This window comes from Oryctolagus cuniculus, chromosome 13 (genome assembly GCF_964237555.1).
Source record: "Oryctolagus cuniculus chromosome 13, mOryCun1.1, whole genome shotgun sequence".
NCBI lineage: Eukaryota > Metazoa > Chordata > Mammalia > Lagomorpha > Leporidae > Oryctolagus > Oryctolagus cuniculus.
In genome coordinates, this window is record NC_091444.1 from 57233651 (window position 1) to 57254675 (window position 21025).

General features: G+C 40.8%; 1 protein-coding gene across 3 annotated transcripts in view; it reads right to left on the reverse strand.

Annotated features, from left to right (window-relative positions):
• Positions 1-21025, reverse strand: part of LOC100356313 (formin-2) — a 355035-nt gene that overhangs the window by 301893 nt on the left and 32117 nt on the right. For all 3 annotated transcript variants that reach the window (XM_008268219.4, XM_070055559.1, XM_070055560.1), the window contains exon 2: positions 17732-17898. In XM_008268219.4, coding sequence (XP_008266441.1) covers positions 17732-17898 — 167 coding nt within the window. The remainder of the gene's footprint in view (positions 1-17731; positions 17899-21025) is intronic.

The window sequence follows — 21025 nt, forward strand, 5'->3', positions numbered from 1 at the left end:
TCTCTCTGTCTCTCCCTCTATCTGTAACTCTGCCTCTCAGATGAATCAATCTAAAAAAAATAAAAAAAAAAAAAGAAAGAAATTCTCATTCTGTCATGATAGCATGTTAGAAGACACTCTAGCAGTTGTCGAGTGAAAAGGCACATTAGTGATATCAGGGCAGGTTCCTGAATGTCAAATCAAAACAGCCTACACTGAGTGAATTTTTTTATTTCTAAATAGCAAGTAAGACACTGTACTGTACAGTAAAGTGGAAAAGAGACTGATTTTAATCACCATAAAGGTGGCAACTCGGGCTTTCTGTTACTTGGAGCAAGGGTCTCAAAAACCATCTCCATTTCCGGTTTGGCTTTGAATACCTGGTTTCCCCATGTTGAATGTTCCACCTCAACCATCCACCTTGTGAAGGCATCCCTCAGAAGCTCTGGGAGAGATGACCCCACTCAACATGCCATGTGGACACATTCACTCCCATCCTGTGAGTAGATGTATTAGGTAACTTTTTATTACCATAATGGAATAACTAAGAAAAACTACCTACAAAGGAAGGGGGTTTATTTTGACTCAAAGTTTTGAAGGTTCACAAGGTAAGGCAGCCCCATTGGTTCAGCCATCCAGTGAGGGTAAAAGCTCACAATTATGGAGTCTGTAGGATCACATGGGGAGTGAGGAAGCAGAGAACCAAAGCAGAGTATGAGCTGGCTTTTGTAAGCAACGCTTTCCTGAGAATTACCTTCCAAGCGCATGCCCCCCTGACCTAATAAACTCCTATTAGGCTCTTCTCAACACTATCATTGGATCAAGTCTCCACCCTCCCAGTAGCATAAACTTATGATTTGGGGAAAATAAATTTCTGCATGAGTTCAGGAGCCAAATCCTATTCAAACCACAGCAATAGACAGAATTGAAATTGAGTTCAGAAAGCATGCTGTGACCATCACTTCATATATGCAAAACACAAAAAAAGAACACCTTTAAAAATTCTTGTTTTTAAAGTCTCATTTCAGAGTACTTGAAGTACAGTCACCATTTTTCATGCAGCTGTCCCAGGCTACTAATACTGAGCTCTATTCTCAGGTTGTCTTCCATGTCTTAGTTCCTATTATTTTCTTAAAGCTGTCTCTAAAATCTTTTTCAAACATCTCTCAAAATGTCCTGAATTCTTCAAAATATATTCAGCTGGCCCAGAATCACATAATTCGTTTTTAAAGAAATACTGATTACCTGACTACATTCAATGACTGCACAGGGACTATTAGCAATCACTAACATGAGAAAAATTAAAGTCTATTTTAAATGGTAGACATTTTTCTTTCTCCAATAGGAGTCAGTGTGGGGACCAGTATTGTGACATCATGGGTAAAGCTGCCACCTGCGTCACTGGCATCCCATGTGAGTGCCGATTCGAGTCCCGGCTGTTAAACTTCCAATCCAGCTCCCTCCTAATACACCTAGGAAAGCAGCAGAAGATAGCCCAAGTATTGGGCCCCTGATACCCATGTGAAAAACGTGGATGAAGCTCCTGGCTCCTGGCTTGGGCCTGGCTCAGCTCTGGCCATTGCAACAATTTGGTGAGTGAACCAGCAGATAGAAGACCTCTCTGTTGCTCCTTCTCTCTATGTAACTCTTTCAAATAATAAATAAATATTATTAAAAATAATAATAGGAGGCAGTGTGGCATGTGGAAAAAGAAAGTTGACCTGAGTATCAGAAAAATAAAATTCTGATTCTAGGGCCTGGTGTCGTGGCACAGAGGGTTAAGCTGCTGCCTGCAGCATTAGCAACACTTATGGTCTTCAGTTCACATCGCAGTTACTCTACTTCCAATCCAGCTCCCTGCTAACATGCCTGGGAAGGCAGCGGGAGAGGATCCCAGCATGGGCTCCTGCCACCCACGTGTGAGACCCAGAAGAAGCTCCTGGCTTAGTCCCAGCAGTTGTGGTCATTTGTGGAATGTACCAATGGTTGGAAGATCTGTCTTTACATCTCTATCTGTAACTTTGCCTTTCAAATAAACCAATAAATAATTCTTTAAAAAAAAACATATTTTGGTTCTGCCAAAGCAATTTTGGTCACAGATAAGTCACTTTGCATTTCTGAGCTTGAGTGTTCAGATTTGTCAGTTTAAGAGTATTAAGCTAAATAAAAGGATTTAGAGGCTTATCCAGTTGTATTTTATTCTATAACAAATTGGAAAATTCATCAGGTAAATACACTGTACAGAAACATAACTGGAAACATTCAAAACAAAAAAACTCTTCCCATAGCCTGGAACCATGTTGATGGTATGAACCAGGGAATGTCATAAATCAGTAACTTCTGCTAAATAAAAGAGACAGAAAAGCATTAACCTGGAAGCTATTATGCATCAGCTGTTCTACATATAAAATTCTGTAAAAATCACAAAATAAAAGTACAAAGCACAGAAGAGAAAGTCACTTCCAGGAAAATAACGGGCCCTAGCAGTCATTTTACAGAACACACACTCCGTGTAAGAAACAGCTTTGCTTTACAGCACTCATGGATCTGTGATCCACAGAACAAAGATGGTCAGAATTGCAAAAGAATACTTGAAAATGTGCTGGTAAGCAAACTTCAAGCAGGAGAGAAGGAGCCTAATTTTCCTGTAGTTCAGTTACTTTTCCTGTCGTTCAATTAACTGGAGATAATCCTACAGAATCAAGCTTGTTATGAAGATTAGACGAGTTAATACTTACAAACTGCTTAGCACAGAACCTGGTACATAACCTTATGGTGTTTTTAAATAGTGAACACCATTTAAAAAAAAAAAAAAACACTAATGTCAGGAACTGACAATGTCCTGCAAATCAGTCACAGACTGGAACAGGAACCATATTCAGCTAATAATTCACATTCACAAAATGCAACCAAAAAAGGGAAAATTGCCGCTATGAAGAGGTGGTTCAGCAGTTTTAGCTGCAGGCAGAGCTCATCCCACTGAAGGTTTCCCCGGGGAGCTGCAGACTTGAAACAGTTTTGTCTGCAGAATGCTCAACATGACCCCCTGCTGACCGGAGTATCTTCAAGTACAAATCCCTTCAGATCCCAGAAAGTCTGTTCCTTTTTGTAGTCAAAGGAATCTTTCAAAGTGTTCTCAAACCACTTCTCATTAACTGGTGAATATTCATTCATTCAAGAGAAAGTTGAAGCCTGTACCAAAGCTTTCCTTAACACATGTGCCACAATACACAAACTTCTACTTTTGTCCTTAACATTAACCTCTCTGAATTTTTATGAATATCTATTTCACATTGGCAGCAGCATACAATAAAATACTTAATATTTTTTAAAAAAATAAGAGGCAGTGAAGGCAAGAATGGTAAAAGCAGGACTACATCTCCCAGCCACACCTGGTCAAGTTTCTTAAGAAAGGACTAGGATCAAATATAACCACCTATATCACATTTGTAGTGACTGCAAATATAACTTATTTTTCTCTGTAAATCCATATAGTTCCTTCTATGCACGAAATGTCATTCTACATCAGTTCATTTGTCATCATCAATTAAAGGGCTCCTTCTAAAATTGAGCCTAAAAAAATTCTACCCTTCATCATAATGTTGTGTGACACTGCTTCCCTGGGAATAAACCAACCAATATCTCGATCTCACCAATACCCTACCTCAGCCAATGGTCTATGAAATTGACAACTCTATCAAAGAAAATGATGTGTTAAATAATACCTCTAGACATCCTATTTGAATCTCTTCATTCTCCAGACCTTGAGAATCTTGTTCCCCCACTTTTTATAATTCATCACCCCTGGTCTAACTCTGTGTCCCACATATCCAACCAGATGCATGCCAATATCCTCAACTCACCCTCACTAGCCTTCAGATGCATCTGTGCAGGGGAAAAAGCCTACCACAGATTGAATGTTTACCTCTGCTGCACCCATTACTAGGGCACAGCCAACATGCTTCCATTAGCTTCCAGTACAGCTGACCCTGGTCAGCTCCTAATCCGGTTTTTGTGACTTCCAACTAAATAATTCTGTGTGCAATTTTTAAGCATCGAGACCAACATAGCCCTCAACACCCTGTGAAGATGGTGGAAAGTCCTAATTCACAGAGGACAGAAAAGTCAGTCAATACCCTCTCAACTTCCAATCATTAACCTAGAAAGGTCACCTGCTCCAGTTCTTGCCTTTCTGCCTGTTTCACACCCAGGTGTTCCTATTCCTATGCCAGGCCAATGTCCCACCTGTTTATCACATCCTAGTTCTCCTGGAGTCTCAGAACCACATGCTATCAATTAATCTGTCTTCAATCATCATATTTACCCTTCATTTGATCCACCTTGTTGGCATCTAAATAAGTTGTAAACATCACCATGCTTTTTAAAAAAATGAAGAAGTTCACCTTCCCCACTCATACATCACCTTAGTGTTCCTTTCTCCAGACACAAAAGCTCTCCGGCTAATCATCTCCCTGCTTTGTCTCCACTTCCAGCTCCTCAAAACACTCCCCCTTCCCTTGGTAACTCAGCCTGCTGACATCTAGACGGTGCTCTCAGCGCTTCACTCAGATTCCTGTCTGCAAGGTTATCAGCAGTAGCTTTTGCTAAATTTAATGACAGCTTTTCAGTCTCAATCTTACTTGATGTCTTGAGAATATATCATCACTCCATACTCAATTTTTTTAATCCTTGTCCTCTAATTCTTATTGGTCTCCTTATAGATTCTTCTCCCTGTCCATTGTGTAAATGTGCATCTATCCAAGGACGTCAGGCCCTTCTCCTTTTCCATTGTATGAGCACAGCTTTCAAGTGTCATCTGTACCCTGAAGACCCTTCAATCTCTTCCTCAGACTGTCTCCTGACACCCGGAAACAAATAATCAACGGTGTTTTTGCATGTATTTAATGGCTATCTTCTAATTTAGTAGGATCTAATTTGAACTCGCTGTCCTCACAACCTGAACCTCCTCCTGTATTTTGTATACAGTAAATAGTATCACACTCTATTGCCCAAGCCAAAAATCTGGGCATACCATCTTTATCTCTGCCTTTTCCATCATATTTGTACAATCCATAAAATCCCCAAAGTTGTCTTTTCTTCCCTGTAAAATAGTGCTTCTTAAAGCATGTATACAGGCCAGCATCACCTGGGAACTTGTTAAAATGCAAATGCTCTGCTCTCACCCCAGATCTCCGGAATCAGAAACTCTAGGATGAGGCCTAGTCATTTGTGTATTCACAAGACTTCCAAAGGATTCTAACTCCCATTAGAGTTTGAGATTAACGTTAGCAATGATACTAACCTAAGTTGTTAGAACTTGCCCCCTTTTCACCCCAAATTCCTTTCTCAAATACAAGATTTTTTATTTATTTAGCTATTACAACAATGCACATATGTGAAGGAAGTTAAGAATAAAAGGAAAAGCTAGATTTCTTGTGCGAGTGAACTCCCCTGGATAATCTGAAGTCTTTTAAAAGGGAAAAACAGTATGCAATCACATGTAATATTTTTAAAGAGAAAGAATCTTCTATTACCTAAATCTTTCATGGCTGAGGGCAATATGTCCATTCCTGGAAAACTGCAACAACCTCCCCAGTCTTTAAGCCTCCAACCATACTTACAGCACACCCCTGGGTCCATACTTCACACTCAGAATGCTCTAACATAAATCTGATCACTTCACCCTTCTCCACTAACACCCTGCAGTGGCTCCCTACTGCTCTCAAGATTACGCTCTAATTCCTAGGCCTTTTTCCAGATGCCTTCCTAAATGGCACGGGGCACTTCTCAAGACCTTAAGATGCTTCCTCTACCACTCCTTGCTTCAGCTTTGACTCTAGGCTTCAGTCACAATTAAACACTCAAACTCTTCCTGATAAGTATGTATTAATATTACTGTGTGTCAATTAAAAATAAAATTAAATATTAAAAACCCCGAAAGCTCCTCTATCACTTTTTTTTTTAAAATTCTGTGTACATACAACTCTTCGAGCAGCTGTTTTTAAACTAAGTTTTATCAGAACAGGAAATAAGACTGCATTGTTCACAAACTCAGTAAACATGGTATGACAGTTGGTGACTACACCTAGTTACAGACAAAGAGAAAAGTCAAATGCAATACACAGAATAAATTAACTTTCTATTTATTATCTGAGTAAAGACCAGGGGTTAGCCACTAACATCCCAGAGGCCACATGTGGGCAGAAGCCTGTATTTGTGAAAGGTGTTTCATCAGGGAACACAGTCATACTTACGCATTACATATTGTCTGTGGCTTTTTCACTGTTGTGACAGACACTGTAAAATGTTTATGATATCCCAAAATGTTTGCTCTCTGGCCCTTTTCAAAAGATTTTTGTATTCTTAAGACACCTGCATCCCATATCACAGTACCCAGGTTGAATTTCCAGGTGTAGCTACTGACTCTAGTTTCCTGCTAATGCAGACCCTTTGAGGCAGTGGTGATAATTAAGTAGTTGGATTTCTGTTGCCCACATGGGAGACTCCCGGTTTCAATGCAGGCACAGGCATGCCTACTATGGGCATTTTAGGGAGTGAACTGGAAAAAGGAAGTTTTCTTTCTGTCTATCTTCTTCTAACATAAAATTGTAATAAAATTCAATAACTCTGGTGGCAAAGAGAACACATTGAAGAAAGTCAAAATTAGTATCTCAGTAATCAGAAAGTGACTAAACTGAAACAGAGGCAGCAGCAGTCAAAAGAGACAGAGGGACAGAGGGAGGGAATATTTAGGGTTTAGAATGAGCAGGGCATGGCGTTTGATGGGATGTGGGAAAATGAAATAGATGACTTCTTAGAGCTTCTGAGCCACCCCTCTGAGATACTCCATTAAGAGTCAAAATATTAAAGGTTTAAGGGAGGATGATTCTTCTCTTTTGGGCATCTGGAATTCATAATTTAGGGGATATTATGGTGGCAATTCCTACAGGGTAGGGGAACTGAGGTTGCTGGGATAGATCTAGGTTGTATGCTAAAAAAAGATAAGCATATAAATCTAGTAAACTAACAGAAAGTTGACAAAATCAATAGATTAAAATTCTTGAGGACAGTGAAGAACAGGTGTGGGGAGATACTCAGAGAGCAAATTAATCACCGCAGATTGTAGCCAGATGGAAAGACGCTGGTATTTAAGATTTCAAAGATGGAGGTATTCTACTGATTCCCAAGTCCATGGTGGAGGGGACTGACCATAGTCAATAGAGTGAGAAGATCAGAGTGACTGCATGTCCTACAGAATTGTGGAGGAGTCAGTATTAAGAAGCAAATATGGGATCATGCGATTTTAAAGTCATTGAAAAGTGTGAGGCTGCTTTGAGGAGGTCAGTAACTGTCTACAAAGAGGAGGGCTAGATGACAACACTGGGTGACACAGGCTCCAGAGGCGGAGAAGGCTTTGCATGGGATGGATTTGGAATTTTCTCCCAAAGGATTATAAGAGTAGGTTATAAGGCCATGCTGTATGAGGGAAATTGGTTAAGTCATCTTTCACATTAAGTTGCTACTTGCTTAGATTATCACATCTGCCTTTTTGTTGCCTTCCTGAGTTTGCCTGTTCCTGGTCTTCAGTCCAGTTTTCTTAATCCACTCTAGTGGTTTACAGTTCATGTTGCCCACCAGGGAATATCCAGCAATGTCTGGAGACATTTTTGGTCATCACAATGGAGGATGGGTGGATATGGCTGACATCTAGTAGGAAGAGGTCAGAGATGCTGCCAAGCATTCTACAGCACACAGGACAGCCCCCTCCCTCCAATACAAAGTGTCAATAGTACTGAGGTTGAGAACCCGGTGATATACCTGAGCACATCGTTTTTCTACAGAAAGCCACTAACGGTTCCTCTTTCAGAATAATCTCAGATTCCTTGTACCTCTGTGGTTCTCTTCCTGCCTTCTCCACCTCCCCAGTTCTCCAGTTCATAACCCGTTTCTCTTTCTGCTCCTCCAAACTCCAGCTCACCATGCTCAAGTGCTTCCAGTTTTCCTGACCACGATTTTTTCTCACCTCTGGAGCTCTTTAAGTTTTATTACTTCTCCACTGCCATTATCTCCGAGTAGGTGTTTACTCTTTTTCATGGGTGTTGCTCAGAGTTTGGGGTCTAATTTCTCAAACATGTTCGATAACCACCTACGTCTGCATTTGCTCACTCACAGGACCTGTTACATATATTATAATTGGCTATTTACCCTGTCATGCCTGAATGCAAATTACATTTTGTGTGAAGGGGTCCCTCGGAGCAGCGGAAACGCTGCGTCTCTGGTTTACCTAAAACCTTTCCCCAGAGTGGTTAAGAACAACTACACGCCTAGACTGTGGATTCCAGTCCCATCTATTCTACTCCCTTGAGTTTAGAAATCTACCCAAGGTCACATAAAGCTTTCATTTTCAACAATAACTTTTACTTCTGGGGTTGTGTTGATTAAATGACATTATTTTGTAAAACATTTAGCACAATGCCTCATAAATAGCAGTTGCTAGGTAACTACTAAAGATTACCATTTTTAATGATGGTGTTTCAATTTCTTATCACAGAACCGGGAAGAACCGTTTAAAAAATATGCCTTGATGTCATGAAGACAGCTGCAAGGAAAGGCACAGTGATGAATAAAAGAATTGGAGAATCTACTAAGTGAATCATTTTGAATGATCAAGGGCTGCCAATATTTCATAGTTTTGAGGGAGAGATGCAGGGTGGAATGGAATATGAATTTACTTGGGAATTAATTGGCTTGGCAATGAGATATTGGGTCTCTGCTTTATGGGCTCATTGCCATGCTCCTCTTTTACCCTGTTTATTACTCTGGATGTTACTGCTGTAATCACCACATTCCTCTCCTAGCCCTAGCTCCCTCATATCATTCTGGATGCAGTGGAATGGAAATAGAGGAGGAAAAGCTATGGGGAAATAATTTCAATTTATGAAGGTGAATCCAACATGCCTACTTGGTGTTGTGGTCATGACCATTCCACAGTGACCACATTTTTCCCTGGTTTTCTCTGTAGACATATTACAGTCATGTATTGGCATATGACTCACATATTTAACTCTCTCTGTGTATATGTGTAGATATCTTTATACTTGATACATACATACTTACATACATAGCATTAATGATTAAGGTACTGATTTCTATAACACCTCACCAAAGAACAGGGACCTCCATTTCATCCAAAATTCCTATGACAAAGGGGCAAAAAAGGTTTGGAGAATGGTTTGTCACTTGGCATTGATTTTCTTTTTCAAAAAATTCTGCCATATGGAATAAGCTTAATTTTTCTTGGTGGGATAATTTTCATGGGGAAACAATCAATACATATAAACAAGAAAAATTACTTACTATTCTTATTTTTCTGCAAGGATTATTTTTATAGCTACAAGAGACTTATTGGGGTCAACGTTGTGGCACAGTGGGTAGGCTGCTGCCTGCAATGCCAGCATCCCATATGGGTGCCCAGTTTGTGCCTGGCTGCTCCATTTCTATCTAGCTCCCTACTAATGGTCTGGGAAAAGCAGTGGAGGATGACCCAAGTGCTTGGTCCCCTACTACCCACAGGGGAGACCTGGAAGAAGCTCTTGGATCTTGGCTTTGGCCTGGCCCAGCCCAAGCTATTGTGGCCATCTGGGGAGTGAACCAGGAGATAGAAGATCTGTGTGTGTGTGTGTGTGTGTGTGTCCCTCTCTGACTCTGACTTTCAAAGCAATGATTTATTTCATAAAGAATATATGTGGATACATATTAAGAGGCTCCCACATAATTTTTTTCTTTGAAAGTTATATACTTACATGATTTTGAAAAAAATTGCCCTGAATTCAATACTCTTCTTTTCTAAAGGGTTGATTGTATGGTATTAAATTGTGATCCCAATGTTTGTAATCAGTTCATTGTAAAGTAGGCGGCTTCTAGTATATTTATATTTTTAAGTTGTTTCTATGAATGCTATCACTTCAAAAAGGACCCTGTCACCTTTCTTTTTATCCCTATAATTTATAGTAATTTGTCTGTAACTATTTGCCTCTCAGTGAAAGCATGACTGGATCCTGTACTAATCAGTATACAATATTTTACACATATTTGTTTAAGGATATTTATTTTTAGGCATACTTTTAGATTGTTATCTTTAGGACTATCTGGGGAGTATTTTTTTTCTGATCTGGTATATGATTTAGTAAATTTCTAATGTGTACTGCTTTATGTGTATCATTTCAGAAGACAAAATAAATGGTGTTTTTTTCCTTCTAGTACACTCAATTTAGGTGTACTGTTGTAAAAATAGTAATATTAATTGTCATTCCTCTCACCACTAAGCTTTCTGAGTTCAGAGGAAGTGCTACCAGTAAATAAGGGTACATTTTAAAAAGTTCCCTAACAATAAAGTTAATTAAATGTCAAAAACTAAGTTTTTGTAAGTACATTCATAGCAACCACAGTTCTTAAAGCACTGGCACATTTATCTTCTCATTATTTGCTTTTCCTCATTCGAGAGGATTACGGTGTTTCTGATCTCCATCTTGGCTTTCACAAGCACTTATACCACCCATTTGGCAAACAGTGTTCAGTGACTCAGAATTCATTGTGAATTTGGATGATGGACTTTTATTAAAATGGGTGACTCAGCCCAACTTTTCTGTCAAGATTTGCTTTACTTATCCTTCTCCTGAGTATGCACTGAATATTAATAAGTTCTATTGGTGTGATTTCTGTTTCTCATGGCCTTCCTTCCCTTATCTCATGAGCCAGGAGAAGTACAGAATTGGGAATCCCTGACAAAGTGAAGGCACCTTGTACGGAGGAAACACTACTCCAACTAGGAGCTCAAGTCCTCCCAATATTAACAGACTGTGGAAATTGGAAAGATCTATTCCTACTTTTTAAAAGTTTACTTATTCATCTACATGAATGGCAGAGTAACAAAGAGACTGAAAGAATGACAGACAGGAGATCTTTTATCCAATGGTTCATTCCCTCATATACCTGCAAAAGCTAGGGCTGAGCCATAGCAAAGCCAGGAGCCAGAAACTCCATCCAGGTCTCCCAGATGGATGGCAGGGGCTCCTGCACTTGAGCCATCATCTGCTGCCCCCCAACATGCACATTAGCAAGAAGCTGGATCAGCTGCAGAGGGGCCAGGACTTGAACCAGCACTCCTATAAAGGTTGCAGGTGACCCAAGTGCTGCCTTACCCTACTGTGCCATAACAGCTGCTTCTTAATCTCTATTTATTGGCATCTAGATCACAGGTTGGCCTAAATACCTGCTCCCAAAGTGCTATGTTACAAATGCCAAAATGTTTATGCCTTAAATACTCAAAAGTATTCAAAAGCATGCCCATGAAAATATATATATTCATATATATGTATATATATATGCTTCTTTATATACTGTGCTTCAATTTCACCCATCAGCTTCCTAATGTATGCTCTAGAAATATTTTCATAAACATATATGTCTTTGTATTTGCTACCTAGTATCTAAATATCTCCTTTTATATCTACATCCTACAGCAAATTCCTGCTCATTCTAAAGGTCTTGTCCCAAATATTTTCCCTGAGCTACCAAAGGGACCCAATTAGTCCTTACTTTTTGCTCTCCCTACTGTACAGATCTCCTCTAGGCCCTGAAACATGATTACTACCCATGATGACAGCTCACATACATTCAACACTATATGCCGTGTGTTACACAAGCTGCTTTACTTGCATGCATGCTTTCCTGTCATTCAGAAACCACTGTGTTATTCCTCACTTTACAGAAGACTCAGCACACTTTGGGAATTTAAGGCATCTACCAACTTTGTACAGTGACTGAAATACACACAACAGTCTGATGATGGAGCCCACTTCAACCGTGAAGCTACAATAATTTGTCAGTGTGTTAGTTCTTTAAAGAGGACGATAAGCTACTGAGAATAGAGAGTGTCTTTCATCCATGTCTTTTGTGTGTCCTTAGTAAATGGGGTAGGGCAGAGAGTCTAGGAGATTAAAACAAAAATGGAAGTTATAATGAAACATCAAGAACCTCATCTAAATAAGAGGAAGGTATCAGCAGTCTTCCACAGAGTTAAGGAATTCCATCAAATTGTAAAAATGAGTTGAAAACTGAGATATTAAGAATATGGTAAGAGGAGAGGCACATGTTTATTGCATTAAGAACCTATCAAAATTTGCTGGCTGGATGGGAGCTCCCTGAAGAAGAAAGAAATAAACCAAATATAAACTGAACTAAATAGGGTATACTTTCGAGCAAAAGATTTTTTTAAATTAAAAATAGTCTATCTGAATTTGAGCTGAGGGACATCCTTGTTTGAGTGGTATGGGGGCTATGATATTGGGATACGGAGATATTGGGAAGGAGATGTAATCAGAGCACAGAACCTGTCTGCATTGCAGTATTTACATGGTTTCCATTTGTTTTCCAACTTTCAGAATAAATCTGAAGATAAACCATCCATCTTCAAAGTATACCCTAAAGATAAAAGTGTCTGTAGAACAGGCAGACGAGACTCAGACTGGGTGCAGACAGAGGTAGAGGCATCAAAAGCCTAATTTTACAAGGTGGATAGGATGGCAAGAAATCTCATCTGAAGTTGATGGAACAACAGCCAAAATTATAAGCATATTTGTTAAAGTTCAAAGAATTACCAAAGCAGAACTAGAAACATCCATGTTAACTACACTGGAAGAAATATAAGTGAGCTAAATCCTTACCTGTGACAGACAGTAGGAATGTTGAAAACAACATCAGAGAATGTAAAGTACCCCAAGTCACCAGAGGAAACAAAGCAGGGAGAATCACTCTGGGGCAGAGTCGGAAAGTGAGAGGTCTGAGGTGAGGTACAGGGCCTGTTGCTTGTCAAGCTTGACTGCTCTTCAACCAAGTGAACACAGAATTTAAGAACTTTTTATAGGCCATTAAAATTTAAAAATAAAGTAAACTGAGGAATGGGATTTTTCAGTTTCAACTTACATTTGTAACCCTCATTATCATGGATTTATGCAACACAATCATCTGGCTAATGAAAAAGATGTCAAACATGGCTACAAGATGTGGAAAACAAACACATACCTATCAAAAGGAGCTTATCTGCCAAAGCCAAAAAAATTCAGCCTCCAAAAAATATTCATCTAAAAATGTTCCAGTACAGATGCATTTAAGATCAATTCATAAAGGATTGAGTAGAGATAACCACACAGTGAAATGTTTGAGCCAAGAAAACTTGCTTCAGTTTTTGTGATGTAAATATATAGTGTGATATCTGACATAAAGAAATCCAAGAAACCTTGTTAATAGTTAATCAACAATTATGTAAGGCAAGCATGGCTGACTGAAAAACAGCTCTGATGAATACGACCCAGAAAAAGAGATCTCACTATTAACAAAGGTGTTCGGAGGAAGAGAAGTCTTAAGGGGACCATATGCTGGACTTGTTCTTACAAAATGAGCTCCATCCATACCTAACAGGCAATGACCATGGGCCCCCACTCAACAATAGGTTGAGGATAGGCAGGCCTCATCCATGGTTCTATGAGAGGCCTGAAACTTCAAATGACAAAGGATGTCATAATAACAAATGCTTTATTATTTCTAAGGAATTGGAAACTACTAAAAACTTAGATAATTTTCCCCCTTAAATATAAAATGGATGACCAGAACAGGTTCCAAAGGAAAATCAATGTCTTTCCTCAAGCCACACACACACACATATACACACACACAGGTGACCTACAACTCAACCTTACATTCCTTTAGTCAACAAGCAACAGTATTATCCCTGTGTCTTTCTCCTGCTGGTTTTGGAATAACTCTAGTTTAGAATTCTACTTGAAATACAAAACTGGAAAAAGAAAAACACATCAAAGGCAGAAGGCGATTGTGAAGACACTAACAGAGAATCTGTAAAGCTGTGTTTGTGGTTACCCATATTAGAATGGAAATGAAAAAGAGAGAATGAGACAAAGCCATTAGACCCTTAAGAAGAAGGACAATATTTATGTATGTTTTATGAGAGCCAGTACCAGTCCTTTTTACAGCTACAATAATTTTAAGTTTCATTGCCCTAATTTGGATTTGGTAACAGTCAACATCATTCCACTCAGCAAAAGATAAAAGCTAATGTGTTCCAGGTATTATACCACATATTAATGTTCTAAATAAATAGTTTTATTTAATATAAGTTGATATCTATGAGCACCAGTCTGTCCTTACAACATTTCCATCTCAGTAATGACATGATCACCAGCTACTTCAAACCAAATACCAGGAAATCACCCTGATTTCCTCTTTTTCCCTTGTTCCAGGCCTCACCCACCAAGGGTCCCACCAGCTTCTATCTCCAGGATCTTTCCCAACCCACTGACTCCTCCACCCACCCCCCTATAATCCTCCCTGCCAAGCATCCGCCACATCCCTCACTCAGCTACTGCAGCAGCCCTCCTGGTGTCACTGCTTCAACTGCTGTCCTCTGTTATCCGAATGCCAGGCTGAGTGATCCATGTACATGGAAAATACGTTCTTCCTCTGCTCAAAAGCTCCCCAACGCTTCCATTTCAAAAAATAAAAATGACTGAATTACTCCCACGGCTTTCAAGATCCTGGCCACTCTGAATCACGAGACCTTCCTGTCCTCGTGCCTCTAAGCCTCAGCTCCACGGGCCCTGAGGCAATGCCTTGTATAGATCATGATTATGCCCCTACAATGAACTCTGTCCTTGCCCCCAGAGCTGCCTGGAATGACCTTCATTCAGACCTCACCTCACAGGCCCTTAGAAAGGGATCCTACCTCACCTCATCCATTCTATTACATTATTCAAGTGTATTTCCTGCATTGACCCTCTAAGAATCTGATGAAAATTAATATTCCTGTGCTTTTATTTTACTTGTTTGCTTATTTATTTTTTCTGCCTCATCCCACCATGAATATGATTTATACTTCAGAAGAACAGAAATCTTATTTCTTTGGCTAACTAACACATATCAAAAATCTAAAATATTTCCTGGCTTATAAAATGGATTTGGAAAATATTTGTGGGTGAGTTAACCTCAACACTCAAGGCTATCTTTACCTTTTAAAGTTCTTGAAACCTTAATCGAGTTAAAATGTGAGAGAAAATATAAAGTCCTTTCATATTTTCTAAAGTACATTATAAAGCAAAAGGTTAAGCCCTCCATGTATATAGAAAATAATGTTAGGCTAACATCCAAAGGGTTCAGTGAAGTAGGCTCATTCGTAAAATGCATCATGAAGATCCTCACACGTCTACACTGCTCCAATCACAAGTGTAAACAGGGAGAAGAAAAAGTAGGGGAGAGGATGCTTTTAGGGAAGGGAACAAAGGCAAAAATCAGGGGTGGGAAGGGTGCCAGTGATGAGCTGATTCCCACAGGGTGCTCTGGCTTGAAGGGCACGGCCCTCAAGGGAATTGTTGCTTAGAAATGCTCCCCACAGCTATCTTCTGGAAACCAACAGGGAGACTCAGTTCTCTCCCTATGGACAACCATATTTCTCCCCATCCTCCACTGATACCTTAGTTCTCCCTAATCCTCTTATTATTACCCCTTCTAGGTGTTGACGAAAACCCTGACCATGTATCCAGTAAGTGCATGACTGTACAACTGAACAGCAGTTTAAGAATACAGAGTAACGTTTCTTTCAAGAGCCCTTTAATTTCTTGTTTTGTATTCAGTTGAGTAGAGAGAATAAAGAGGTAGTACAGAGTCAATGAATAAAGTAAGAATAACAAGCAACCACAACAAGAAGAGAGAGAGAAATTCCTCATTTTGAGGGATTCTGTTTATTTGTGTTTGCTTTTCACACTGTGCCCTTCAAAACACCAGAACTGGGAAAACTTAATTCTCCCGAACACCAGCTTGAAAAGAGGTGAAGGACAAGAGGCAATCTGGTGGTAGACTGAAGGACAGAAAGACTGAGAGACGAGTGGTATGACTCTGTTCTCCGTTTATTACAATGCCAAGTGAATGACCAATAAGATGGTTTATGTCTGAATTATAACAAAGAAAAATGAAATAATTAGGGGATAGTCTTAATCACAAAGCAAGTGCTATATATAGCAAGTGTTTGCCTAGTATAATTCCAGAAAACACCTCACTAATCCTTAATTCACCATAGTCTGAGGTTCTGTCTCTATAACACCACAGACTTCTCACAGAGGAGAAGAAAAAAATTAATATTATTCAATTCTTCTAATAGAAGGAAAAGATCTACCTAGCTGTCAATGACTACTAACATCATATTTTTAATTCCAGCAGGAAAATTTTCAATTAAAAACTCAGAAGAAGGAATTCTTCACAAGTCACAGCACAATCCAAAGAATTTTCTTTTAGTTTAGATGCAAAATATCAAAAAGATTTCTGGATACACCATGCCATTTATATGTCTAAAACTAAAGGGAGAAGAAGGATGTAATGGATAAGGAAGAGGAAGGAAAAAAATAATCCAAATATAGGCACTCAGTTATTCACTACCACATCCTGATCTCAGCCAGCATTCATTCTCATTGTTTTCTTTCTTTCTTTCTTTCTTTTTTTTTTTTTTTCTTGACAGGCAGAGTGGACAGTGAGAGAGAGAGAGAGACAGAGAGAAAGGTCTTCCTTTGCCACTGGTTCACCCTCCAATGGCCGCTGCGGCCGGCACGCTGCGGCCGGCACACCGCGCTGATCTGAAGGCAGGAGCCAGGTGCTTCTCCTGGTCTCCCATGGGGTGCAGGGCCCAAGGACCTCGGCCATCCTCCACTGCCTTCCCTGGCCACAGCAGAGAGCTGGCCTGGAAGAGGGGCAACCGGGACAGAATCCAGTGCCCCGAACGGGACTAGTACCCGGTGTGCCAGCACAGCAAGGCGGAGGATTAGCCTTTTGAGCCGCGGCGCAGGCCCATTCTCATTGTTTTCAGAATGCATTATTATTTCACCCCTTGAACCACAGCATACCTATTGAAGAGGGAAGAGGATAGGAGAAGAGGAAAACAATTGGCAGCAGAGGAACAAATGCATGATCTCACAGCAATGAGAACCTGTTACTCTAATACATACGTACTCTGAGCCCCACACAAGTGAGCCACCAGCCCTTCAATTTTCTTATGAGTACTGCATATAGGGAATTCTTACACATCTGGGTTTCAGATGCATATTCATCACAACCAATGTCACCCATGTCCCACATACCTGAGAAAGATTAGCAACACTCTGGTTTGGGCATGACAATGCAGCTGTGCTGATGTCCGTGATGAATTATGAATACGGCTTTCAAGTTACAGTTCTGCACTATGAACTCTCTTAGTGAATGGGAGCTGGGGGAGAGGTCAGACTGTGCTGCTCATGTTGACATTCTGTATATAAATGAGAGAGGAACGCATGGAAATAGCATCCTGGGGCCCATGGAAACCTGCAGCCCACTGGGAGACATACTTTGCCCTGTGGAACTGCTTCTGAAGGAATGCCCATGACCAGTATAGTCAGAAATACTGACTTAAAAGCACCTTTAAATAACTGCTGATGGAAGCAGGCTAGAAAATTGGTGTGTCGCCATCCGTTAACACAAGGAGTTTTGGCAAATAAACAACACTCTAGTCATAAAGGAACGTGAGCTGTGGAGCTGCAGAGGGGTGGAACACTTGCATCCATGTTCTTTTCAAATTATAGGGTGATCACACAAATGCACATCACAGCTCCTATTTCAACTGCAATCCAGTTCTCGGACAGAAGTGAATTCTTCTACTTACATCAAACGGAGCTGAGTTCGATTGGGCATTCTGATTACATGGTTCCCTGAAGCAGTCACTGAAAGGAAGTAGGAGACCCATGGCAATGATCCGTGAGCAAAACTTCTCTGCTTCTTCTGGAGGCCCGTTCTCCTGTTGGCTGAAGAGCTTCTCCAACAGAGTCCTCCCTGCGGATGAAATACACTCATTAGGAGGGAGGCTGGCGGTTCACCCAGCTGAGAAGCCTCCCAGAGGAGACAGACCAGGTACACAGTCAGTGAGCAACATCATTTCCAAGGCTACAGCCCTGGGCAGTAAGGCGCCTCTCAAACTCAGAAACACTCTGCAGTCAGCGTCCACGGACACCATGCATGAAATGGCAGATCAGGTTCACTCGCCCATTCCCCAAATATCTTCAGCCTCCATCCAAAGGGAATGAGCCAAGTCGTGGGCTGCACATCTCCCATCTGAATGAAGAAGCCCCCGCCTTTGGGATTCCATTGGCAATCTTCCTCCTGCTCTGGTTACCCTGCAGATGGTTCTCTAAGGAAGCAGTCAGTAACCCAAGTGCCACCATGTGGGCCTGGAAATGTCAGTGGCTGACATTCGTGGTGCCAGGCACGGTGCTGTGGAGCTGCAGAGGGGTGGAACACTTGCATCCATGTTCTTTTCAAATTATAGGGTGATCACACAAATGCACATCACAGCTCCAGGAATGAGGAGAAGGAGGCCCTGAGAATGAAAGGGAGGTGGTGTGCAGGAAACAGTTGTGCTGAAGGAGAAAGAAAGATACGCAAAATTGGCTCAGATTTTCCTAGGAAACATCAGTCTAAGGTAGGCCCAAGCTTCTCCTTGTTTCCCTAAAAGAGACAAGAGAGACACACTGGGAAGACACTGACAAAGGACCTGGGTCCACCTGGGCCAGGGTTCTCCATCTCAGCCCTATCTTCAAATCACCTGAGAACAGGACCCGGGAAGCAATACTTTCTTAGTCCCCAGTTGGTCCTCACATTAGCCAGAGGTAGAGGACAGGTCCGGTCCCAAATGTATTTTTGACACTAGAAGCTGCCTTGCCTTAAGCAAACTGTAAGCAGATCTCCGTAAAAATTAAGAGTGGAAATGGGAGAGGGAAGAAGAGGGTTGGAGCGTGGGTGGGAGGGAAGAAAGTACCACTATGTTCTTAAATCTGTTTCATGAAATATATGAAACTTGTATATCTTAAATTAAAAAAAAAGATCATCTCATGACAAAAAAAAAAAAAAAAAGTAGGTGGCTGTTTCCACATTCAGACTACGGCAGAGAAAACAAATCCCTAGGGTCCCTTTCACAGCAACTGCCTACTCATTGTCAGCCCTGCTGCTGCCCATCCTCCAGCCCCTCCAGTTAGCAGATCATTCTTTAAATTTAGATCAAAATCACCTGTGCTGGAAAGTCTTCAGTGACCTTCTTCCACACCCTTCTGGAACTCTTTATGGCTTCTTTATGAAATTAACCACTTTAATTAAGTGCTTTGCAGTCACATGTTTAGTGCCTACCTCCCTCACTAAATCATAAACTCTCTGACAGCCAGCATTTAGCTTGCAACTGTACTCACACATAGAAAGCATCGGTGAATACTTGTAGGGTTTCTCCTCTAATACAACAGTATGATTCTGTGACTCTGATGAATTCACATCATGGTGGGAACTGGAAGTAAAGTACCAGTCTCTACCAATTTTTTTTTCTGTAAAAGGCCAAATAGTAAATATTCCTAGCTTAGAGAGCCATAAAAGGTCTCTGTTGCATATAATTGATTGGATGTGGGTGTTTTTTTTTAACAACTTTGTAAATAAATGTAACAATAATTTTCCCTTAAAGCCCAAGCAAAACAAAATGCATACCCATACTTCAATTACAACAACTAAATTTCAAAAAAAAAAAATAAATGTGCAGTTCTGACAAGACAATAGTCATGTGATTTCTGTACCTCTTGGTGTTTCTGACTGTAAAGCAAAACTAATCACAAGATCTCTGGTATTGGCAGTGACAATGAGAAAAGAGGCCTTTCTACTTGTGCCATTCCTTCAGGGCACCGGTCAACACTCTTTTTTCTCCCAGGACATATTTTAAGGATAAATAAGGATTTTTTCCCCTATAGAACTTAAGCGTGCCTGTACCTAACTGGAACTAAATACCTAGGAAATCATCCCCTTCAGTTCTCAAGTGACAGATTATCTTCACAGCACATCTGTTGATCATTATCAAGAATTTTATCAAGTCTAGAAAAATGCCAATTCCAAAAATTACCCCAAACCTTCCAGTACCTCTCCCTCATCCTCAAAGTAAAGTCAAGCTACCCTTTCCTCTCACTGTGCTCTTGCCTATGTCCTTCTCTTCCTTGAATACACTGAACTTACTCACTTACTCACCTTCCAGGGAGGTTCTTTTTTTTTTTTCTTTCATTTGACAAGTAGAATTAGTGACAGAGAGAGACAGAGAGAAAGGTCTTCCTTCCATTGGTTCACCCTCCCAAATGGCTGCTACGGCCGAAGCCAGGAGCAGATGCTTCCTGCTGGTCTCCCATGTGGATGCAGGCGCCCAAGCACTTGGGCCATCTTCCACTGCACTCCTGGGCCACAGCAGAGAGCTGGACTGGAAGAGGAGCAGCCTTGACTAGAACCTGGCACCCATATGGGATGAAGGCACCACAGGTGGAGGATTAGCCAAGTGAGCCACTGTGCCGGCCCCCTGAGGAGGTTCTTGTGCTGGAACATTATTCCCTAGGACAGATGAGGACTCATCTCTTCCTTCATTTCATTCAGACCTCCACTCAGCCATTAGTTCCACCGAGAGAACTTCTTGACCACCCTTCCTAAAACAGCACAACCCCAGGTCCAGCGCTGTGGGTCCGCAGCTTAAAGCCTGCAGCACCAGCATCTCATATGGGTGCTGGTTCAAGTCCTGGCTGCTCCACTTCCAATCCAGCTCCTTGCTAATGGTCTGGGAAAGCAGTACAAGATAGCTCAAGTGCTTGTGCCCACTGTCACCCACATGGGAGAACTGGAAGTGCTTGGCTCCTGGTTTCATATAGGCTCAGCTCCAGCTGTGGCAGCCACTTGAGTGAACCAATGGATGGAAGTCTCTCTCTCTCATTCTCTCTCTCTCTACCTCTCTCTGTAACTCTTTCAAAGAAATAAAAGCAATCTTTAAAAAAAATAGCACATCCTCTCTCTCATTTTGCCATTATCCACCTTACTCATTCTTAAAACCCAGCCCTTGAATGTAAGCTGGTCTGTGGTCTGTCTTCTGGTGGAATATAAACTCCCTTTTAGCAGA